Genomic DNA, 25475 nt, shown 5'->3' on the forward strand with positions numbered 1-25475 from the left:
TGTCTTTTCCAAATTTTCTAAGAAGAAACTAATGTCTTTTCCATACGCATATAGGATCGCTGTGAGATGTGTCTCTATAGATTATGTCTATTTAATTGTGTATCTCTGTAATTGGAGATGTTTACAATTACAATTGGAATTGTTAGATTCTACCATAAGACCTGTTATGAGAATTTTTAACAGTTTTACAGATTCTGCAGGTTGAAGGAAGTGATCCTGCCCCTCTACTCTACTCTCGTGAGACCTCAGCTGGAGTATTGTGTGCAGTTCTGGTGTCCTCAACATAAAAAGGACATGGAACTGTTGGAACAAGTCCAGAGGGGGGGCATGAGGATCATCAGGGGACTGGAGCACCTCCCATATAAAGACAAGCTGAGAACATTGGGGCTGTTCAGCCTGGAGAAGAGAAGGCTGCATGGAGACCTCATAGCAGCCTTCCAGTATCTGAAGGGGGCCTACAAGGGTGCTGGAGAGGAACTTCACTAGGGACTGTAGTGATAGGACAAGGGGTAGCGGGTTCAACCTTAAGCAGGGGAAATTTAGATTGGATATAAGGAAGAAGTTCTTTCCTGTGAGGGTGGTGAGGCACTGGAATGGGTTGCCCAGGGAAGTTGTGAATGCTCCATCACTGGCAGTGTTCAAAGCCAGGTTCTACAGAGCCTTGGTTGGCAAGGTTTAGTGTGAGGTGTCCCTGCCCATGGCAGGGAGTTGTAACTAGATGATCTTATGGTCTTTTCCAACCCTAACTATTCTATGATTCTATAAAGTTTGATCTTGCTCTTCACTGGTTGGTTGAAACCTATAGAATATAGTCCACTATATGGAGGGATTTTCTTGCTATAATCTTTTTCATTTTCAACTTTCAACGTTCCTTGTAATTATTCAACGTTTAAAATAGACATGTCCAGAGAGTAACTCTTCACATAGGTAGGAAACTTAAAATAAAAATCCCTCTGGAAGTTCCTATTTATCACCAATGATCATAGGCAAATCCTAGCTTATTCAGTCAAATTGTAGGCAAATCTGTATAACTAAGGTTTAGATGTCTAAAACAGAAGAAAGAAACACAGTCTACGGTATTCATAACCATATCTTGGCTTTTCTCTAAAACTAGCTCTATTACCAACTAGCATGGATCATATTTTCTTTAGTGGAGAGCTGTTCAGATGTTCAGCATCACTATATTTTTTACTTAACTGAAGACACATCTACAGAATTGTGCTTTTGAACGGCTACATGATTTAGTTCATTGAACACACAGCTGGCTGTGAGGTACTTTACTAGTGGTCAAGTTTATAACTTGGTCAGTATTGAACATAAGATGAAGTGGATTCAATTCATTTATGCCAAGAGAAACATGCATACATATTTTTGAGCTTCTGGCTCAGGTTTAAGCTAACGTTTACTAAAAAAACTTCTCTTGAATTCTCTTTTTTTATTCCCCATTGCTATTATATGTAGTATTTCTAAGCTACATTAAGCAGAGAACATTCCAAATTCATAAATAAAGATTAATTTTTAGCACAAATTCTTTTACTAGTTTTCTACAGTTACTGGTTATATATTGCCAAAACTGTTAGAATTAAGACAGCAAGAAGGAAAGAAAACCATTCCTTGGAATGCTACATTTGAAGAGAATTATAGTTAATGCCTTGATATCCATTGCCTGTAAGCACTGACAGAAGAATGCTAAACATGCCTTGAATTGTTAACTTGAGGGCAATGAATATTCATTTCTGAAGAACTGATAAATAAGTTGAATTTGGCCTATTACAGTACTTCCACTTCATAAGTGCTTTTCACAGATTTAAATTCGTTGGGGAAAAAAAAATAAAAATTCACAGTTAGAGGAATAAATCTTCATTGCTCCCCCGAGGTTTAATTAGATAACTTTTTAAAGACTGAAAACCACCAAATATATTTTTTCCATGACCAATATAATAAAAAATTATTAATCAAATTTTGGTACTTATTTCCATTTCACAGACATCTGACCCTTCATATATGGCATTCTAATTTTTATGCCATTAAAATTACATTTCTGCTAAGTCAGTCTTTAAAACGTTGAGTTCAACATATCTGAGAGGCATTTCAGTTGTCATAACCTCTTGCGAAAACGTTAGTTATAGTACAATGAATTACCTCCCTGCAGAAGTCTTTTGATTTCTTCATCTTCAAGTAAATGACCATCACCTTCAATAAATTTGGTCACCTTGGTAACCTCTGACAGAATACAGGTTATGGCAAGAAGTTGATTTACAGAAAACTTTTGACAATTCTGCAACAGCATATTACTGAATTAATCCTGTCATAGATTTTGCTGAATTACAAAATTAATCTGTTATAATATTAAATTCCATGTAAACACTGAAAGCACAATTTTATGAGAAACATAGCATATTATGTACTAAAGCCAGGCAGCATCAACTCTGAGGATGGCTGAAATGTGAAGATCAGAGACTCAAAACAGAACATTAGATTTAGATATTTCTCAGGTTCTGAGGTATAATCTCTGGGTATGATTTTACAGTATGAGAACGTTTGCTGAAAACATGAAGCATCCATTTAGTAATTACTTAAGTAATACAATTTTTAATATTGATTTTTTTAAAGGAAAGGAAGAAAACAAGGTTACTAACCTTCTTCAAGCAATTTCTTTAACTTTTCTTCATTGTCTGAACCACCTGCAGTAATTCTGGTATATTTTATTTCAGGACCTGAAAAAAAGATGTGTGAGACAGTGCTTTAATCAGATATAACAGTGTTGCCTTTTAAACTAATTTTTCCTATTTAAAACTTAGGATGGTTGCATAGTTAAGATTCTTTAATCTGATTTTATGATTATTTACTTTCACTGTGTCCCAAATCAAAGTGCAAGAGGATTACTAAGCGTATTTAAATCTATTCAGGATAGTACTTAGCCAAATATAACATACAGTAAGTAAGATACAGTAAGAATATCTGCTCACAAACTTAAATTAAGACACAGTTTTAAACATTTTGTTGCATTAGCTCATAAATTACATATTTCCTAAGTGCAAAAAGAGTCTGGATCCACTGTTGTAAATAGATATTGTTGCATTTATTACTGCTATGAATAATTTCAAATCATAATATTTGAGATTCTTTATCAGTTTCCAGTACAGAAGGAAGAGAGGAAAATATTAGGTCTGAAACACTTGCATTTTACATTAAATTGACCATTTTGTGCGGGCTATTAGTAAAATTTGAATTTGAAAAATGAGAAAAATGTCATTTTATATTCTTGTGTTGAAAAAAATACCCACTTTTACTAGAAACCACTAATTTTTTTTTCATTCAGTTATTTCCATTGTAGTAAATAGTTATATAAGAATAACTTAAGTTTCATTCTTTATTTCTCTCTTGCTTGAACGACTTCCTGCTAAGTCAGCATGTTCCTATAGTGCTGTCTTTCCCTTACAGCTGCTCCGGTAGACAGAATTTTAATGGCAGCATTCAGACTGATATTTAGCCAAACAGATCAAAATGTGTTAGCAAAGAACTTGAGATTGTTTAAATATGCCCTCTTCCCTTTTCAATTGCTGTGAAGTTTCTAGAATTCTTAAAGAAATATCTATTAGGTCAAATATACTTGAAATTGGCCAATTTCAAGTATTTTAGCCAAAGAGTAATTGGCCAAAGAGTTTGAAAGTTAGTGTGGGAGAAGATCAAAGCACACAGATGGACATTGATTTTATCTTATATTAGCTGAATACAAATGTCAATGGAGGCCACTCCTTACAAAGAAACAGAGAAGTTGTTTTTTGGAAATGACTGTCAAGGAAGCTTGGGATGACATGCAGAAGTAGGTATCTACATACTGAAGATCTACCTTTGGTCAAATGAAACCTACCTGGAGATACACAACTCCAAAATTCACTCACACACAAAAAAGCCTTCTATCTTAAAGAAAACCAGACTAAAAAAAATGCAATAAAAGCAGTCTTATCTCAGGCATATGGAAAAGACAAAAAAAAAAAAAACAAACAAAAAACAAACAAAGAACAATTTGTTATTGTTTTGCATTCTGTTAAAATATTCTTGCCATTTCTTGTATATGTGTGTGTATCACACACAGCCAGAATTTGGGCCATACATAGGCAGTGGGAAGCATTAGGGGAAAAAGACTTCTTCAGGAAATGCAACTTAGGCATTAGGACCAAATTTAAGTTATATTACTTTTATATCTACTGGTGAACTTTAATAAGTTTGAAAAGCTTGGCATAATTTACCTTGAATAATTCTTTCTTCTGTTACTTTTTTCTCTGTCACTTCCACAGGTCGCCCATCAATGATTTTGGTGTATGTTTTAATAATTGGTTCTATAAGGATTTTTAAATTGAATACATTAAGCAAGTAATGAACAGTGTTATAAGTGCTGTTTTTGAGACGCTGTAACTTACTGAAGGACACAAGGAAAAAATATAGCATATTTTACAAAAGATAAAAATGTTCAGAAAAGACTAGGAACTAAGTTTCCTCAAAGTTTTAGGATGGCCAGATGTTGTTTTCCTTTAAAAAATCCCCTGGATTTGAACTTTCAATGTCCCTAGCAAAGCAGAAGCCAAAGTTTACCTCTCTAGCTAATAAAAATTGCCTTTCTATCACAGAATTACATAATGTATTTTTGATTGCAGGACAAAAAACAGCAAATAATACTTAACTGAGACATGTTATGTCAGCATGCAGAATATTTCTAACAGTGTCTTGACTGTAGCTATGGAACATGGCTAGGCAAAAAAAAATCCAAGTTTTTGAAATGCACAAGTAAGAATGAAATGATGAAATAACCTTACAAAGCTTCAAGAATGTATTGTTAGAACAGGTTTTTAACAGAACATCACCTACGTAATTAGAAACTGACTGGGAACAGTTAATGATTCAGATTTTAACTAATACAAATTGAGTTGCTGAAAGCATACCAACCTCCATGAATCACTTTAGTTACTGTCTCCCCTTCCCTGACTATTTTGAATTCAGGTTCCCCTTCAATTAATTTAGTGAGTTGTGTGATAGATGGGTCTGTGACATAGGAGAAAAACAACATGTTACATAGTCATAAAAATATTTACGGTATTCCACGGGGCTGAGATGAAGCTAAAATTATTCCCCCTACCCTAAATAAACCAAATGACTATAACAAAGGATTTTTAAAATCTGAAAAACCATTTGCATTGATACTGCGCAATCTTGCACTTCCTCCCATGCAATCTTCAATTCAGATCCTATTGCATGCTTACTATTTACAATTTCATTATTTTTATGTATCTGATTATTTTTAACATCTCTTGACAAGTCTCAGGCAAAAAACCAGATCCTCAGAAGCTGAAAGGAAGACTTCCTCTACATATATTGGTAGAGAAGGCTACTCTGCAGCACTGCTGGAATCTTACACCTATTGCTCCACGAGTGATCAGTGTGCAAACTACTGTGTGAAAGCTTAGAAAAGAAATAGAGAGAGAAATGTTTCTCTTGTTATTTGCAACAAACTGTATAGGTATCCAAGAGGAGACTAAGTCTTTTAATCAGAATTCCCTTATGGTTAGATTATGTATTTATGTATTTATTTATTATTTGTTGGTTTGGGGGTGTTTTAGCTTGTTTTAAGAGGGTTTTAAATTAGACTTAGACAGTGGTCACCCAGCTTAAAGAAATAAAAGTAAACTTCAGAGATCAACTGGGGCAGCTGTAATGATATCTATCAGCATTAAAGTCTGACATTCTTTGAGTTGCATGGGAGAGGTCGTCTTGATTTCAATAGCCAAAGCAAACCTCTTAATCTTGTGCAGTCCCTATAGACCACACTGATCCAAACATTATCTCTGCCTGACAAGCTGGAGCAGCAGACATTAAATAAATTAAGAACATACCATTGATGCAGTCATTTATCAGGAATAACACAGTTCTGTAATGAGTGTTACAGCAGCACTTCTACTTAAGAACTTGCTTTAGCAGACAGTTCCTTTATTTACTTTTCAGACTTAGAAACTTAACACAGTCTACCTCTCTCACTTTGATTAAAAAAAACCTTAAAAACCTTTCTTTATATAAATTTATGTAGAAGTCGATACTGCATAGATTTTTGTTTTTTAATTACTGACCAGGATCTAACAGTAGCTTTCAATACATGTGCCTGGCGTTAATTGCTGAAAACAGTACAATCCAGGCTAACTAGTAGCCTTCAATAGTAGCAAATCCATGCATACATTTTTGTTTGCTTTTGCAGCAGATGATTGTATAAGTTAGAATTCAGAGCTAAATAATTCATTTATTTGCTGCAGATGAAATTATATGACAGGATCATAATGATGCCTAGTTATTATAGAGCTCTAATCATCTGTTCTACATTTTAAATAACTGAACCACCTATTGCTTTTTCTATTATTTCTAATTTACTGTACCTTCCTATGTGATTGATGCAGCAGATGTATGCAAAACAAAAGGTACAACCATAGTTTGCTATACTGCCTACTCTAAAATCAATCCTTTGAAAATTTAATCCATTCAGATTTGGGTTTCAATCAAATTTAACTTTTTGATCCCCTTAACTTGCCTATGTAAGGACAATGGGCCCAAAACTCAAGTAGGAAACAGACAGGAAAGGGCAGACATCACCCTCTGAACTTGGTGTTGGTGTTTTTTCTTTTTTTACTGAAATCTGCTTTCCATCCTGATCTGCTAGAACTTCCTGACACATATTACACAAATTAACATGCAACTTTGCCAGTTCTTTTTCTGCAGAAAATCATGAGTTTAATTGGTTTTGATGTGAGCTGCTACTCACTCCTGTTACTACTGGTAAGCTCAGAAGGGCCAGACTTGGCTTTATCGGTGATTCTTTCTGAATCATCAGCAGGAAAGCTGTGCTGGCCAGAGACCATTCCCTGGAGCATGTCCCAAATCAGAAATACCGTAATGGCAGTGGCAACTCTTCAATACTCACTAACATACAAAATTACTTTTTCTCTTTCTGGTGAATAATATTTAGTTGTATATTTGACTACAGAAGCGCTCAGACATTCAATTTTTTGTTTCAGTTAACTTTCAACTTCCAAACATCATGTAAATCAGCTAAACTCTATACCCTGTCTGTAACATAAAAGAACAGGTACATTCAGAGAGTGATTCACCTTTATCATAAGAAGATTTCTAAAATATCTTGGTTGAATTGCCATGTGCAATAATCTATCTATTTATATTGCTCTGTGGATCTGATCTAGTGATGCAGACTAGCCAGTAAAGATCAGCAGATATATGAAAGATGGTGGCTAATCCTAAATGGCATTAAGCACAGACAAGCTGCTGAAAAAGCAAGATCATGTCATTTCTGCTGAGAGTCCTCCCAGAAAAAATGATTAAACAATCTGGACATTTTAAACTGCCTTTCTCTTCAGCTGGGCTCAACAAGATTCCCTTTGAGCATTTCTATTTCAGTGGGGAACTGGAGCTCATTAGCTATGTATCTGGTCTAGTGAAACCAATGGTTGTTTTAGTTAAGTTACGAATCATGAGTGATTTTGGCAGTGCCAGCTCCAGTTGCTGTTTTTTTCAGTTCCATCACTGATCTTTAAGTCATGCTTTTGCCCTGAGAAATTGAAAAAAAAAGTTTGGCTGTCCTTCCCAGGCATCTGACAGATATTGATATTTAGAACTGATTGAAAACCATTGAGAAAAGAACAGATTTTTTTTTTTCCTTCAAAGTATTAGAAACAAGTCTAATTATTTTTTTTTAAAAAAACACTGTTTCAGTAAAAAAGACTTTTAATTAAAAGGCTTTTTAAAATGTTCTAACAAAAAATTAATCTGAAAAGGACATGCTTTTATTGAAATTATGCAAAGATTTCAGGCACATAAAGAAATGCTTTGAAAAAAGACGATTTTAAAATTATTTTTTTAAATGCCCATAGAAAAAGGATAGAATCCATTCAGGAGAACAACTGTGGTAAATATTTTTATGCAAAATGTTTCAGACAGTTCTAATTACAATATTTGTATCTTTGCTTTTCTAGCAAAGTGCTAAATGTCCTGGAGTTAAGTACAAAATGCATCCTATAAAAGAAATATATGCAATATATATTCTATATATGTATTTGAACATATAGAGAAATATATATACTAGGGGCCTCATTTACCTTCCTTTCTGATGATGGGCTGAACGTTGCTTTCAATTATGTTAATTTCTGAAAGTATAGAAAATGGAATGTAAAGCACATTCTTATAGTTTCTTCATGGTAATCAGTTACATTTGGTCTGGTCAAAAAGATGTGGGTAAAGTGATAGATATCAATGATTGAAAAACTAACTCTAGAGATCTAGAGTATGGATTTCAGTTCTAGTTGTTAAATGGTGGTGTATATAAGTCACCTGTAGACAGAGTCTGCTGCCATGCTATTTGCCTTTCTTTGTGCCTTATGATACCCACTAGTCATGAAACCTATGATATTGTAAGGCACGTAATAATAACAGCTCATACTGTTCCCTGCATAAAGACTTGCACAATTCCCTGACTTATCTTATATGAAAATCTTGAGCTTTTCTTTTTTTCAGGGAGCTGACCTGGTAAATGGAGGAACCCCGCTGACATTCAGAACTATTCTTGTACATGATAGAACATCATGGAAAGCACAACAGTGGTGCCCTTGAGAGATCAACGTCTCCTTCTACACCTAAGACAGACTCAAATATTCATTGAATAACTCTGACAGATTGTTATTTGACTTGTATCATTCAATGATAGAGAAACCTTTGCTGGTAGAGAGGTTTCATCCTTTCCATTCCCGCATTTAACTAAATCAGCAGCTACAGCTTGATGTCTGACATTGACCTCCCTTGCTTCAGTTCACGGGCATTGCTTCTTGTGCTACTCTCATTCACCATGGGAGATAGAGTCATAGAATCACGGAATATCTCAAGTTGGAAAGGACCTATAAGGATCACCAAGTTCAACTCCCTGCTCCTCACAGGACTATCTAAAATTAAACCATATGACTAAAGAGCATCATCCAGACACTCCTGAACACTCACAGGCTTGATACCATGATTATTTCCCTGGGGAGCCTGTTGCAGTGACCAGCCACACTCAGTGAAGAAGCTTTTCCCAATGACCAATCCGAACTTCCCCTGATGTAGCTTCATTCCATTTTCACGTGTCCTATCACTGATCACCACAGAGACATCAGCACCTCCTTCTCCACTTTTCCCCTTGAGGGAATTGTAGACTGTGATGTCTTGCCTTTGAGGCTTTTCACCCTCTTGATTGCCTGCCTCTGGACACACCGCAATAGTTCAATGTCCTCATGCTGAGGAACCCCAGAGTGGTTGACACAGGGCTGCACCTATGCAGTGCAGAGTAGGGTAATCACAACTGGCTGGCTATGCTGTTGCTGGATGCACCCAGGACATGGCTTGCCTTCTTGACTGTCAGGGCACACTGTTGGCTCATATTCAACTTGTCATCAAGATAGATTATTTCTTTTTTTTTTTCAAGAGTCTTTTACATTCAGTGTGTCCATTCTCAATTTTCAAAAGCCTCATGTGATGGTCTTCATTTCTACTGAGAAATGTGTGTAGAATTCCATAGAAATTTCATCATCTGCCTAAATTCACATTTCCCCACAAGGAAAAGCTTCAGCAGAAACTTTGTTTTCTAACAGATTGCTTCAATGGGTTCTACTTTGTATGTAGAAGCTAAAGGCAAACCCTGAGAAAGGCTGCAAGAGAGCAAAAAGTATTTCATTTTTTACATTTGCTCCCTAAAGAGAAAATGGTTAGAATAACCACCTCTCACACGGGCATCATATTTGCATGGACGGGAGACAGGTGAAATAGGTATATTTCTGTCCTCTGGAAGCATTTATGAAAAAGAAAAAAAAAGAAAAAGAAAAGCATTTCAGTGCAGAGTTTGGTCAATGCTACATCTTGGACAGTCAGCACAGTACAATGTTACATCTTGGAGAGAGAGGAAGTACAACTCTGCTGTGCAGCAAACATTGAACCTTGGCTGAAAACTTAAAAAAAACAATCCTTTCCATATGTATCTTGCTTACTCCAAAGAGTCTGACTTCAGGGTTATTTTCCTGTCACACATCTAGAAAGGGAAAAAATATGTATGGTAGCACATCAGCCAGAAATATTCTACTTTGAATCTTTCTCTTCCTGTGCTTCACTGGCACATCTTACTTTCCCAGAAATTGCTTTTTTTTTTTTTTTGATTGAAAACAAAATAGATCTGTGATTCAAGATTAGAATTGGCAACATTTAAAAAGCAATCTCAAACCCATCTGGCAATATTTAAAATGAACTTACTGTAAAACGTCAGTGGAATCTCTTTGAAGGCACTGTCACGAACAAACTATAAATACAGAAAAGTAATTTAAAAAATGAAAAGAAGGAGCACTTTCTTTCTAGTTTCCTAATGAGTGTTAGTAGGATTCACCGCTTCGTTTATCTAGAGGTTTGTTTAGATCCTCCTGCTGAAGAAACAGAGGGACCAGAAAATAATTTACAAATTATAATGTATACAGTTTCACAGATCCTGCAAAAGGACAAAGGGATCATTATTCAAAGAGTACCTTAATTTGAATGTACTTAATCAACTTCTTCAGGATTGTGAGCAACTGATCATTTCCAACAGGCAGATCTGACAAAAGAAATAGGCATGTAAGTGAGAACATACATCTGTGCTCATTTTGCTTTTATTTACAATGATCAGGAGATGTAATCACTCTCAAACACTCACACAAATGTGTACTTGTACATATACATTCTTCCATATGAGTGGAAAAGATAGCCTATGGCATGTTGTCTACCACCTAATTGACTTTCACAGAATTTTGAAGAGTTTCCATGGTTTCAACCCAGGTTCTTCCACAAAATGAGTAGTGAGGTAAATTTCCTGTTTCTTATTCCACATGGAAATTGTCTCTTCAAAGGAATTACATTTTTTTGAGTTATTTCACCTACATAACATGTAAACAGATTCAGAAGAGTGTGTATAAATTCCATGAACTAATACTCACCTGCTGGATACAGGAGTTTATCAATAACATGAATGACACCATTGGTTGCCATGAGATCAGATTCTCTTGATTTCAGTTCATTAACTAGAAGGGTATCATTTACCTGGTAAAAGATGAAAAGAGAACACAAATTGTTAGGGACATTAAAAAAAACAAACACCCAAACCCTAATATAATGTTCAGAGAAATGCATCCCATTCTGTAATGTGGATAGGCATGGAATGTCAAAACCCTGTTACAAGGCTGTATCCATGAGACTTCCTTTTCAACACTTAACTGTTTTCAAGTAGAGTTTCCCTCCTTGGATGGTTTTAAGAATGTTTGTCACACCAGGCTCAAAGCCACTTCCAATGAAAACTCCTTGTGTTAAGTGGTAAAGAAGGATATTCCTGAGAGCATTTTTGTCTCCTATTTAAAAAGAAAAGTAGAAGTAATAACTAAGCAGTTCTAAAACACATCCACTTACCGTTACATGTAATATTGACCATGCTATTACAAGTTTCATATTAACATTACATGCTGATATTGACTGTTACTAGGAGTTTCAGCCTTGATGAAACTGCAATGGAAAAATGCTCTTTAGAATTTTTTCCTGATGTCTCTTTTGGAGAAAATTTTCTTACTCTGCTTTTTGTTTTGATCACAGATATTACTGCAATTCACTTTAATACTAAATGCAATTAAAATTAACACTGAGATTTTCTGACTGGACCATTCATAGATGGCGTCAAGTTACACGCAAAGCTTACACTTGGCCATTCAAAACCTGATTTCAGCAACTATCAGATTAGCTTTGTTCTATGCCACAATAGCTATTCGTTAAAATAATCTTTGGTTTGTGTCTTTCTTACAGATGAAAAAAAAAGTTCTTATATTCCTTAATAAGCAAGGTAATTTCTTCAAAAAAGCCAAGACAGACAGAATTCCAGAGAGAAATCTGACACAAAAAATGGACATTTTGCTGAAACAAAAAAGAAAAGAAAAAAAAAGGAACAAAGATGGTAAATTAAAATCTCATTTGCCAAAGTAGAAACTGAGCAACAATGACAGGAAAAGATAGTACATAAAGCCTTTGTAAAGCAGAATATAATTGTATTCTTAATTACAGAAATAATCCAAAATGGCATGGGCCTTGAGTATAACATCAAATTGTGGATTAAGATAAAAATAATAGACCTGATAAATTCAATCTTTGTTAATAAAATAACTATAGCACAGAATCACAGAATACAGCCCAATAAAACCAGAACAATGTCATTTATCCAGCTACTTCAGGTTGCAGCCTTGGGACAAGCTTAATTTCATTTTATAGCTAGCTAATGTTAGTCATTTAAGTCGTTATTTTACTGTTAGTCACTAAAGACACACAACACTCGAAGGTAATTAAGACCCTATCATGACTTTAAAGAGATAGCTAATTCAAATTCACAGTGCCTTGTCAGTGAGATAAAGGCTGTAGAGAGCTGGGTTGCTGCTTATCAATGCTTTGAGCTGGATTCTTTGAAGGAATTAAGGATTCATGGGATTTGGCTTCATGTCATCAAACTTTGGCCTAAAATGTGCAGTAATGGAAAATCTGACTGACCTTATAATGTGGGATTCAAGGCAATCACTCCTCCTGTATTTGTGCACAAGCTATGTTCACATTACTCTCAAATAAACTAAAAATAGTCATAGTGCTATGGCCACAGTCTACCTCTCTAGTGGGAAATTCTGCAGGAGATATGGAGTATTCAGTGTTTCTTCTCTTATGGTAATAAAGCATGAAATTAAAGAAACTACAAAAAATTGAAATTACATAAAATTGAATTTAACAATGCATATTAAATATTTAACTTGTAGAGCACAAGTGATATTAGAGATTGCTGGGCAGAGAAGAGAAAGGAATGACAGGAAAGTCAGTATTAAATATCTTTTACTGCAATGGCCACAACTAGAAAAGAAAGAGAATAGAAGAGACGTTTCAGCTGAAAAAAAATTATAGCAAGGTTGAATAATGACAAGTTAAAACTAATTCAGTGAATGTAGATTTTAGCTTTGATGGTAAATACATCTTGGAATAATACTATATTAAGGATTGAAGTTTAAATTTCAATTCAAGTTGGTTGTTTGGTTTTTTTTTTCAAAAAGGTATTTTCTCTATTCCCCAAGAAGGAATGAATTTAAGGATGGCCTATGACCTGCTCTTAGTCAAAAGTAAACTGTTTTATCAGATAGCTTTTGTGTAAGAAAAGCACTAGCAACCTTTCCCTTCAGTTTTACCTTTGCTTATATTTCTGTTTTTCTTATGTTACTTACTTATCAGTATATCCTTATCATCATCAGTCAAACCTTTAAAGGCATCATTAGTAGGAACAAATAGAGTCCATTCTCCAGGTCGTGACAGAACATCATCTAAATCTGCAGCTTTCACCAGACTGAGGAAAACACTGTTTATCACAAAGAAAAAAACCAAAAATAATAAACTGCACTTGGGTCCAGGCCTTTAGTTTCCTCATTTTTTGATAATGCAATGATCTCACTATTTCCCAGAAGCAGAAGAGGGAAATCAGAAAAAAGGACAGTCTTAAAAGTAGCAGACTGAAGAAAAAGGATTTGAAGGGGAGAAAAAAAAAGTTGTCAGACTGTATCAGAGCAGAATTCATCAAATTAAGTCCCCACCAATCAAAGAGATGAAGAGAAGATGACAAGAGTGGTTATTTTTCTAAAAGCATGGAGATACTTGCAGGAAGGAGAAAGAAATATGTACTGGAAGGGCATAAAGTCATGCTGCATCCATATGGAATCGTACTACTCATTAACTAAACCACCAGACACTGCTGTATTTATAGTTCTGGAGGTATTATCCAATTTTGTCTTTTTACTCCTCTCACTCTGGTGTCTTATGGGTAACTGTGTACCTAAACAACCATTGTAACATTAAGTCTGAGAGCGATTTCAGCATATAGCTAGAGAAGAACACTTTTTCTTTTTGTTCCCCAACCTCCCATATTTTTTTTCTCCTTTTTTTTTTTTTTTTTTTGATGAGGCAATAAAGCCTTCCCTGCCCTCCATGTTTCTCAAAATTCAACAACCCGCAATTATTTCTCAGACCAGCTGTGCTGTATATCCTAGAGTTGTTATCTCTAGGGAAATCTCAGGGCTGTCAAAACCACTACTCACCTAAAACGCTTATCATTCCTCAGCATTTCATGCAGTGTATTTTCTGCTGGATTGATGATCTGTCTGAAGATGTGAATAAAACCATTCCTTCCTTCTTTACTTCCTCTGACCATGCATGAATTTTCAACACATACAGCCTGATTAAAAGAGAAACAAGTGCAGCTTTCACACAGTGATACACATTTAAACATATCTGATAAAATGAGATGGATATATACTTCCCAACAGGTTTCTAAATTTAAACATAAGATTCACATGTATTTCCTACAGTCACATTTTGTGTTCTTGCCAGGAAATCTGGTATTGCTTGAGAAAGCAAAAGTAGCAAAATCTGGATTAAGTTTATATGGTGCAAATATTTCCAAACTTGATTTTTTAGTTTCCCTTGAGAATTCTCTTAACTAGTTCTAAACAAACAAACAAAACGTTAAAAATTAAATAATGGAGTGCCAAATACAGAATTCTGCCTTGTTTTCGCAAAGTGTCTTCCATGCAAACAAAGTTCCTATTGATAAAGATTAGATTTTCACACTTTCTTAGCCTTAAAGCTTGAAATTTTTTGCTAGACAATCATGTTGTGAAATGTTGGAGGTTTTGTTCCACTTTGTCTTTACCTTCTCATGATTCTTCATTTTCATAGTTGGGATACATACTGTTAGAAAGCCCCATTCACTTACTGTGCGATACACAAAGACCCTAAGTAATTTTCCTCCAATTGTCTCCAGCTCTTGTCCATTGTACAGCTCATTGAGCCCGACTTTCACTTTTATAATGTGATTCTGCAGGATTGTTTTAAGAAGGCGTTGATCCATCCTTAAGGTGTCATCTATAAAAAAATATAAGTATTACTATGTAGCATATATTCTTACCTATTTTTACATCCAGAGCATAATCTTTTAAGGCTACTAACCTGAGAAAGCACCATTCAGAGGTGCCAGAAGAGTGTATTGGCCTTCAGGTCTTAGAGAAGATGCAAGTCCTACCTGTGTCACCAGGTCTGTAAAAGTTGTCTGCTGGGCACCACCAAGCTCAATGACTTGCTTGGCTGCAAATAAGACAAAACATTTTAGCACACAGTTTATTCCTTTTCCTGGATTCTCCATGCTTATCCATAACAAGAGAGCTGAGGGAATATAGGTAGGATTGTAGAAAACATCTTCAGTATAAGAAGCTTTTCATACACATCACTGACCAGAATCAGGAATTAAGACTTCACCAATGAGATGGATAACACCATTGCTTGTCACAATATCTTTGCGTTTTACCATCTTCACTCCATTCACAGTCAGACTTTCACCATCACAACCAACTTCAACTGTGTTTCCTTCCAAGGTCTCATAGACAGCTCCACCAGTGATAGCTTCAGAGCACTGGAGAGTATTTAAAATATGGAACTTCACTAGAGCTGTAGAGAAAAGATCAGGACATTAATGTATAGGTATTTAGATACATATATTTTATATATATCCATATATATACACAATATACACATATAGGTGGGAGATGAAATAGCTACACTATTTTAATAGTTTACTAGCTTATCTAGCACATATATTTGCACTGATAGATAATTTATTGAAAGTTATTTATTTGACAATTGATCCTACAGGCCTCTAAAAAAAACATTTATGGTCAAATATATTTGGCATCACTGGTATTATAAAAACTATACAGTTTATGTGACAACCTGCATGTAACAGAGTATATAACTTAGTGACTGTAGATGATATGCTCCAAATAGACCTCTAAGTACACAACTGTATAGGCTATGAAAATCCAGCCCAGATTTGTATTTTATTATGCTTTTTTATAGTAATTGAGATTCAGTGTGCTATCCTCTGTGAGCACCAAAAGAATCAGCCAAAAATTCCTGAAGGTAAACTGAAAAAAATTAATAAAAAGCCACATCAAAAAAAATTGTGTTATTTCAGAATTCCATTTTTAGTTATTAATTAGACCAGGTCCCTCTTTTCACCATCCTTCTTTGACTGACTTCATTGACTGACTTAATCAGGCTAAAATGAAATGATTGAGAACTTGTTTAGTGCAGTAGAGAGCATAAAGGAGATGACAGAAATGCAGCTTTCCATTTCTTAGTGTTCCATTACATTAATAAACATAACTGATTCAGCTATTACTTGGATTTACTGCAGTTCTCAAAAAAGTAAGTGTGCTGACTGCTATAGTTTGTCAGAATACATAGCACAAATTCAGTTCAACTTGCAGGGCCAAACTTAGCTTTTACAAGAACATTTCTTTTTTTTTTTGCACGAAAAAGCTGTTGATGAGAAAGCTGTGAGAAGCTCCCACATTCTGTTAGCCCTACATTTCTAGAGGCAGTAATCTTGTATCTGTGTAATATCATAACTGTGCAGCTGAACTATCAGTAACATCAGTGTTTTGGAAACTAAGTTTTCAGTGACTTGTAATCATTAGGTAATTGGAAAAATCAGAGATGAAATACCTCCTCCAATATGTATGAAAGTACAGGAGCTTAATTTCAGAGCCAGTAGGATAATGTAGTTTCTACCTCCTGATCTAGTCACCTGTATTTCTCATTTGAAAAAAAAAAAAGGTTACACACCTTCAGAAGCCACCTTGTCACCCATAATCCTCTCTAGAACTCCCCTTGGAAGTCTCTCAAAAGCTTCATTAGTAGGAGCAAAGAGTGTGTAATGGCCAGGCCTTCCAAGAGTATCCAAGACATCTGATGTGATGGCAGCAGCCTAGAAGATAAATTTATTTTTAAAGCTGGTTATTTAAAATATTACCAAAAACCATTATTTGTCTCATTTCACCAAGTGCCCACAGGTACTTTAATGCTAGACAGATCTGTGTTATGGACAGGCAAAACTGACAATAACGAAATGAAAACTATTTTTGTGGGGAAAATGTGTCTTGATATACTGAGTTACCTCTTTAATGCAGCACACAGTAATCAATAAATTCTGACAGTGGTGACAACAGGGCAAAATTTGGAATTATTTTGGCCTGAATTTTTGAATGAAAAATGTGAACATCTTGACAAATCAGATCAAAATTAATAATTTGCCTTTGAAATAATAAAAAATATATTACAGATGTATGACTAATTTGATTAAACACAAGGAAGAAGTTCTAAACCACAACAAGAGGCTGAGGAGCAACCTCCCTGCTCTCTACAGCTTCCTGAAGAGAGTAAGTGGAGAGGGAGGTGCTGATCTTCCTGGTATTCAGTGATAGGATGCATGGGAAATGTTCAATTGTTGTGTCAGGAGAGGATTAGACTGGACATTAGGAAGCATTTCCTTACTGAGACGGTGGTCAAACACTGGAACAGGCTTGTAGGAAGCATTTCTTTACTGAGAGGTGGTCAATGACTCAAGCCTGTCAGTGTTTGGACAATGCCCTTAATAACATGATTTAACTTTTGGCGAGCCCTGAAGTGATCAGGCTAGATGATCCTTGATCAAATTCCAACTGAAACGTTCAATTCTATCCCATCTCAGGCTTTGAGGCTAGGAAAAATTATCTCTGGGTTTTGCAACCTGGTCTACTGGAAGGTGTCTCTGTCCACGGCAGGAGGTTGGAACTAGGTGATCTTTAAGGTCCCCTTCAACCCAAACCATTCTATGATTATATGATTCTGGAATTATAAATGTTACTCAGCTCTGGACATTCAAGAAGTAATTGTGAGAATATATGATGGATTAAAAGGGTACTATAATAGGGTATGCCAATATGATTTGCGGATTTTCTAGAAAAAGAACATATGTAAAATTGAACACATCTGGACTTGAGTAAATAATTTGCTCAGTTAAAGATGAAATATTATTAGATCAACCTAAGACAGAATGATAAAGTGCATATGAAACTGGTGAATTGGAAGATGGGAATAGCCATCCTAAAAGAAATGCCATATTAGAGTCTCAGGGTTGATTTTGTTGTGAATGGTTTCATTAGCACAGTTGCTTTTGGAGCCAAAAGTAGTATTAAGTGCAAGGGCACACACACAGTAATTGGCAAGTGTATGTGCTATAAACAGGGAATTCACCCTTTGAAACGTCAGAAAGGCAGAGTTTAATGTGATGTAACTGAAAGAAAAACAAATGTGATCTTAGCAACTAGAAAGTGTTTGTACATTCAGTTTTCTAAAGAGATTAAATGATGTGGTTGCCTGTCATGGACTAGATTTGAGGGATTCAGAAGGTCTCTTCCATATTTATGCCCTGCATTTAAAATTATTATTATTTTTTTAATTAAGGATATGGGGGAGGGAAAAGGACAACAGCTACTTGTGAAACCATGGCATATTCTTTTAAACATGTGCAGCATGAAATCCCATTACAGTAAGCAGACTCATCTCCCAGAAGAAAGAGAGATTAGAAACCTGGACAGAAAAAACCTGCTTCCTCTCCTCAAGAAATTTTTTTTTTACATTTATCTACTGATGCTCTGAAACTTGCTATTAGTTAGGTTCTGGAATTTGTTGTTTTGTTGTTTTTTTTTTTTTACAATTTCTATCATCCACTTTGAACTTTTTCTTATTTACCTAGCAGCACCAGATGGTAATTTATGACACAAGTTTCATTACCTCAGTGCTTGAAGACACACTTTTTATGTACAGGGACACATTATGTTCTATTGGTGTGGTCTTATTTGATCAACAAAAGAGAATAAACAGATTTCTTATGTAAAATATACTTTTACTTTTTATATAGCCAGATTTGCAATATTAGTTGGAGCTCATAATTTAATTTATTTCTCTCTCTTTCTGAACTAATCCTTCTTACTTCCAACTATCATACACAAATAGAAAAGAAAGAAAAAAAAAACTACAAAACCAGAAAAGTGTTTTTATTTTTGTCCACTTACTCTAAGAGATGAAAGATCGTCTTCGACCTCAATGAAATCTTGAATAGTATTTCCAACAGCAGTCAGGACACGATCAATGACATGAACAACACCATTGGTAGCAATCTGGTTGCCATGGATGATCCTGGCACAGTTAACAGTAACAACCTATATTTGGACAATCAAGCAGAACATTAAACATTTGTTTGATCATATACTTGTATACTTGCAATCTGATTCTTAAGACGGGCAATGTATGGACTGTACTTTCCAAATTCACTCTTCTAACAGTTTTCATTTTAAATTTTAAGTAAAAATGTATAAGATTTCAAACGCTAAGCTTCTGGGAAGCTAGCAGTAGATTTATTCAGGCAACATTTATTTCATATTTATGTTTAATTTCTTAATGCAGTTATTCACTTTTGGTTTTGGTGTATGGCTAATACAGTGATTGTATGAGGATTTTTTACTAATGTAAGCTGTAGTCAAACATATAAATTTCAATGCCTTTAAGGCAACAAAGATGAGTGAATTAACTGCGAGATTTCTAGCATTTATAAGTTATTTTGTTTCTAGCCAAATACAGGAAGTATGTCCCCTATGATCTTAAATACTTCTACCATGCACTCCAATTCAAAGATCTGATGTAAAAATTATTTTGTAAACACATGAAGATTAATACTAGATTTTCTCCCCAGTTTATTATGATCACATATTTTGCACACAAAAGGCTTTATCTTTTAGGAATAAAGTTTATTTTCATTTGAACTTTGATTTCTAAACAGCAAGAACACGCATTCTTTCTTAGTGATTAGTCTATGTAGCAGACAAAATTTTTTCAAGAGAAAATTTATTTATTTTTGTCAGTGACAACTGATTTGCTAGATGTTAAACTTTCTATAACCAGTTTTCTTAGCTATAGAAGGAAATAAAGGAAAAAGTAATGGCTATAACTGAATAATTTTTGTATAAAAAAACAAAAAAAGAAAAAAAAAGAGCAGACTTACCCCATTAGGGTAATGGTTAATAAGCAATTTCTGGTCATTATACATAGACACCAGAGTCATGCCATTCTTAAGATCTTTTGTCAACATACGCTTGTTTACCATGTGGTGGTGGAGAGCATTATACAGTTCAATATTTACGTTGTCAACCAAATTCCTGTGAATTTCCTGAAGAACAAAGGAATTTCATTACTTAGAGGAATCAAAACATTCTTCTAGTCAGAAAGATGTACATATAGTTGCTTTAACATATGCTTGCAATATATACTGCAATGGATATTTCCTATTGGAAGACACAACTTTGATACCAGTCAATCTGACTCTACTTAAATGATACTTTAGTCTGATTTGCTCAGAAATGGAAGACAGGAGTTCTCAACACAGACAGGTCATTGAGCTTTGATTCACTATTTATTTACCTAAACACATTACTAAAAGGACACTGAATCACTGACAAAGTACAGTTGCACTCTACATCGTGCAGTTGCTGGAATTCCTGTGAATTTACCCCAAACTGTGCTAATAGCACTAATAATATTCATATTTTTCATGGAAGCATTTAATGAAGAAACACAGTTGCTTAGTACTAGTGAAAACAAATTCAGACTCTCTAGATTCAGCAATGTATGTTAAACATGAAAATAATTTTATTATAACTTTTCCAACGTCCTTTTATATCTAAAATATCAATATTTTTTCTGATCTATCTTTTCATAGACTACCTGTTGCAGCTAAAACAACATTAGCTGAAAGAGAAATACAGTTTAACACATATAAGTGTGCATGAGCATACACACACTTACTGAATTTAATTGCTCCCAGGCTTCATTGCTTGGTGCAAAGAAAGTGAATGATCCTCGTCCTTCAATCTCTTCTCTCAGCTTTGATATGTCAGAATACTGCTGTGTGGAAGTAGCTCCCACAATACCAAGTGTGCCATATACGTGATCAATAGGAGCAACTGAAATAAACATAAAAATACTATAAACTCTTCAGTCATCTGTTTTCTCACAATCAAATGTATTCTGTTTCTTTTAGTTGGACAGTAGTACTGCCTTTCTGAAACTGTTTAAACCAATATTAAAACATTGTGCTTGGATTAAAATTCTATCGTCAAAACACTCAAAAACCATCCAAACACATCTGCTTGTTATTTATTTTTTCAGTTTGCTTAATGAAAAATTAGATCAAACAAAACTGAATATTGTAATGTTTTCTTTAGAAGAGCTGTTTTGTTTTGAGCCAACACAAGCTGAAATGGGTGTCTATCCATTAAGAACAAGAGAAAATTCCATATATAATCACAAAAATTTTGATGGAGTGGGTCTCATTTGGTCATGGTGGAGCAGAATTGCTCTTGTGAGGCCTCTTGCTTTTCCAGTGTGTGGTTTATGCATAAACTCTTATCCAGAGAGTAAGGATGTCCATAGGCTCACAGTTAAAACAATGCTACATGAGACCTGAATTCAGCTTTCCTACTTCTAGGCGTCGAGAAGCAAGACATCTGTATGTGAGCTAGCTGTTCTTGGCTCTTTTTAAGGTCATGAAGAGTAACAGGCAATTCTAGAGTATGACTGACCTCATTCTAATGTCAATACCTAAAGCAAAATGAATTCATCTAAACAAACTCTGCCTTAGGTATGCCTAAATCTATTACTGAATGTAAAGGGCATAGTTCAGATAAAAGGATCTGAAGTTATGACGTAAATTTCGTCACAGATTACTCTTCCTTGCTTTGATTAATTTTATTTATGCAAAACATAGTAGCAGAAATAAAGAAAATCAAGAATATAATTAATTAAGTCTTAATTTTCAGTCCTTAGTTTATTTAAAGCCTATAACACTCTTCTAGTAAATAAGATTCAAGTCTTCTAGGGAAAAAGGAATAAACAGAAGTTAGATATGCCACACCTCATGTCCTTGGTTTCTGACCTTACTGGTATGCTTTTAGGTTACTCTGGGGTGTGGTGGAAATAGGAATAAAAGTTCTTTCACAGCTTTGGGAACTATCATTCTTCTCAACTGCAAGCAGCTGAGAAATTCAACTTAAACTGAATGTCCAAATTCAGTGCTGGCTGATTTCTAACTGTGTGGGCTGTATGCAAATGAAGCTGTGTATTCTCAGGCAGTAATTCTTAAAAAGAGGTAATAATTTCTCAAGATGACCATCTTTGAAAGTCTCCTGTGCTGTGATGCTTCTCATACTGACTCATCCATATGAAAACAAGCTTGCACCTGCAGGACATCCTCTTGTACCATCCATCTTCATATAGCCAGGACAGCACTCATATAAGACAGTCCTGTGGCATACAAACAAAGCACAATCAAAAAATGTATAGGATAAATGAATACTAATTTTAGCTAAGTCTAATTTTTAATTAATTTTTCATTGCTAAGTACACAGTCTCCACTTCTTCACTCCTTTTTATCATTTAACCTTTTCTTTATAGACTACAGATTGGTTGTATTTTAGTAAATGCAAGGCTTTAGAATTTACAGAATGACTTCCATCATTAAGTGCTAGGAAGGAAATTAGAAGGGGATGTGCAACTTGCATAGAGTTATTAAAAGATGAAGCAACTAGAAGAGCAGTTGAAGAAAATATTTAACTGTTTTGAAAAGATTAGATGGGATTGAAAAAGGGGAAAAATAAAGTGAAGACATTGATAGAAACTGGTGGCATCAGGGTTGTAAAGGAAAAGGAAAACAAATGAACAGAACAGAAATTAAAATGACAAATCTACATGAGATCATGTACATACTGGCCATAGAACCTAACAGGTATTTAGAAGAAAGTCCTGTGTAGTGTATGGTGATAGAAAGTGGGATGAGAGAGCCTCAGTTTTTCAAGGAAGACTGAAGAAGCTTAGGAATGAGGGAGAGAACTAATTAAGAACAGACATAAAGCAGGTTACAGAGAAGGAAGTCACTAAAGACTGGATGGATGAACACAAGGGAAAGCTCACTGGTAAATGTAGTGAGGATGAAAACCAGACAACAAGAAATCAAAAACAGAGTTAAAGGAGGATGCCATCACAGCATACACAGAATTTAGCAATTCCTCAGATCAGGAACTGATATATAATGATGTAAATAAAATATTCTTATTCTTGAATATGTGTATGCTACACATATGAGCAAACTAGGGCTAAATGATAATTCTATACTGTAACACACAATTTACCATTCATGCTCCTATAAGATAGGAGTCTTCTTCATAAATCTGACAGAAATAAAAGGTCTACTACTATACATCTGTTTGACAATTTCTCTTTTCTTACACAAAAGTGCAAATTCACACAAATTATCACAGTCCTGACTCTGGCTCCTTGAGAGAGGAAATGCTGACAAATTATACAATCTTATGAAAGGTTTAAAACAAATTTCAAGACAATAGACTCCGAATATTACTTTTCCAATTATGGTACACTGTAAGGGACAAAGAAAAATTAGCATCACAGTTTTGCATAGTATGTATATTTTTGTAGGCCTGGCTGATGTTGACAGTGATAGAGTCCTGAACACTAATTCCAGGAAAATTTTGCTGAGCTTTTACCATCACATTCCACCTTTACATTTGTAGGCACTTTGGTAGCAGCTGAGTACAATTCTCTCATTTTTCATAAACTAAAGCTGACAAAACATTAACCACAAGTACATTAAAATGAACAACTTATTCAAATGAAAAGTTGATCTCAAGACCTTCAACATCCAAACTCCTTGAAGAGATTAAAAAATTCCAGACCAATAACATTACAAAGCATGATTTTAAAAGTGAGGTGTATAATTCTGAAACTGACAGCAATGTGAAAGATCTGGCAAAGATTAAAGAATTGTTTTTAAAAACAGTCTTTATTTTTCCATGTGCATCTTTTCAACTGAGAAGCCATATATTTAAACTACTTGTATAGTTCTTTTTAATACATAGTTTTCTTTATTTTATTCTTGGGAATGCAAGAATAGGATACAATTTAGGCTACGGATTTTCTGACTAATAAGGAAATTAACTTTATATTCTTCCTTTCTGTTGCATCCCTGCCAGAAGCTAGTAAAACCCCCCAAAATGATTAAAGAAAACTGTGTAGTAGAGTAGGAGTCATAATGTTCTCCCAACTGTGTGAACTGCTTTGTCATGATAAAATAATTTTTCCTTCCATGGAGCAGAAAATCTCTCCCCATCACCCCATGAGCAATTATGAAAGATTGCATTTTGCAGATATAATTAGCTTTTGAAAAAGGAAAGAGGAAACTGAGTTATCAGCATAGAATAAGACATGGCAAGTTTAGTCTTCTTACCATACCCAACAATGACAAAATTAATGAAAGGCAGAAAATTGGCTTAAGAACATAGTTGAGAAAGAATGTTTTTTTCAGCCATGCATTACAACATCAGTGCCTTTTTTACCCTGTAACTTGTTATGTACAGCCCAGGATTTCATCAGTCATTAAAGGTTACTGTAAGCTTCTACTTACAGTACTGCTGTTCTCTTACAGTTAACTACAATTAGAATGCCATACAACAGCTGTGCTCAAATTGTAATGAGGAAGATGTAATGAGAAAAAAGTTTTGCATGGAGAATATCATAATGAGGTTAAAATCAGATAAAACTCAGTACAAGAGGCAGTTTCTCAGCACCACAGTACTCAGGGGAAGTATGATCACACACCATAAGTTATACTCATTTCTATCTCCCTACTAGTTCAATATAAGATGGTGCCCGAGTGAAGAAAGCAGCTTCTCAGATATCAAACAATGAAACATTCTTGAGGCTTTGGAGGTTTTGGGGTTTTTTTTTTGGGTGGCGGGCTTGGTTGTTTTTTTGTTGTTTTTTTTTTTTTTTTCAATACAAATTTGTTCTGATCTCATCCAAAGGAGAGAATTCCAAAGGAAAAAGGGGGAGAGCAACACTATCTTAAGTCCTTGTTATTCTTGGCTATCAGAGACAGTTTTTAGTTTATTCAGATCAGCTCTGTGACTCATCCTTTTCTACTCCTTGCTGGCATGGAGAAAAAATACTGCAGAGAAACAGTGGAAAGAATTTTGGCCCAATAGACTCATAGTTTAGCATCCCAACTGGATCTAATCTACAGCACTGGATAGGAAGCATAAATAATAAAAGCATTTTTAAATTAACATTTTATAGATCACATATGCAAGTTAAGAAGGACTTTGTAACATGTAGAAATTAACATGAAAAGAGCCATTGCATGCTGCATTAGCATTCTTATTATAGTAACCTCTTTAGTCATGTCTGCATTTCTGTTTTGGATGCAGAGAGTATAAAACTTCCATTGACAGCGAAGACTAAGTTATAACAGATGCTCTATTACAGTCACAAAAAAAACCCTCAAGAGTTCTACAACTGAACTAGAATCATAGACTCATAGAATAGTTAGGGTTGAAGGGGACCTTAAAGATCATCTTCCAACACCCTTC

General features: G+C 34.9%; 1 protein-coding gene across 6 annotated transcripts in view; it reads right to left on the reverse strand.

Moving 5' to 3' along the window:
- POSTN (periostin) overlaps positions 1-25475 on the reverse strand; it is a 35030-nt gene that overhangs the window by 3727 nt on the left and 5828 nt on the right. For 2 of the 6 annotated variants that reach the window (XM_057399977.1, XM_057399979.1), the window contains exons 3-21: positions 22274-22338; positions 20842-20999; positions 20042-20206; positions 19056-19202; positions 16786-16927; positions 15394-15606; positions 15112-15246; positions 14879-15027; positions 14202-14338; positions 13338-13468; positions 11317-11447; positions 11040-11142; positions 10593-10660; positions 10327-10372; positions 8154-8201; positions 4948-5043; positions 4254-4343; positions 2640-2717; positions 2143-2223 (exon numbers count right to left, since the gene is read on the reverse strand). In XM_057399977.1, the coding sequence (XP_057255960.1) occupies positions 2143-2223; positions 2640-2717; positions 4254-4343; positions 4948-5043; positions 8154-8201; positions 10327-10372; positions 10593-10660; positions 11040-11142; positions 11317-11447; positions 13338-13468; positions 14202-14338; positions 14879-15027; positions 15112-15246; positions 15394-15606; positions 16786-16927; positions 19056-19202; positions 20042-20206; positions 20842-20999; positions 22274-22338 (2183 nt within the window). The remainder of the gene's footprint in view (positions 1-2142; positions 2224-2639; positions 2718-4253; positions 4344-4947; positions 5044-8153; positions 8202-10326; positions 10373-10592; positions 10661-11039; positions 11143-11316; positions 11448-13337; positions 13469-14201; positions 14339-14878; positions 15028-15111; positions 15247-15393; positions 15607-16785; positions 16928-19055; positions 19203-20041; positions 20207-20841; positions 21000-22273; positions 22339-25475) is intronic. The other 4 variants (XM_057399980.1, XM_057399978.1, XM_057399982.1 and 1 more) reach the window with 4 other exon arrangements.

Source organism: Pezoporus wallicus, unplaced genomic scaffold (assembly GCF_028554395.1).
Source record: "Pezoporus wallicus isolate ANWC-B61680 ecotype Strahan unplaced genomic scaffold, APGP_CSIRO_Pwel_v1 scaffold_7383, whole genome shotgun sequence".
NCBI classification, from domain to species: Eukaryota; Metazoa; Chordata; class Aves; order Psittaciformes; family Psittacidae; genus Pezoporus; species Pezoporus wallicus.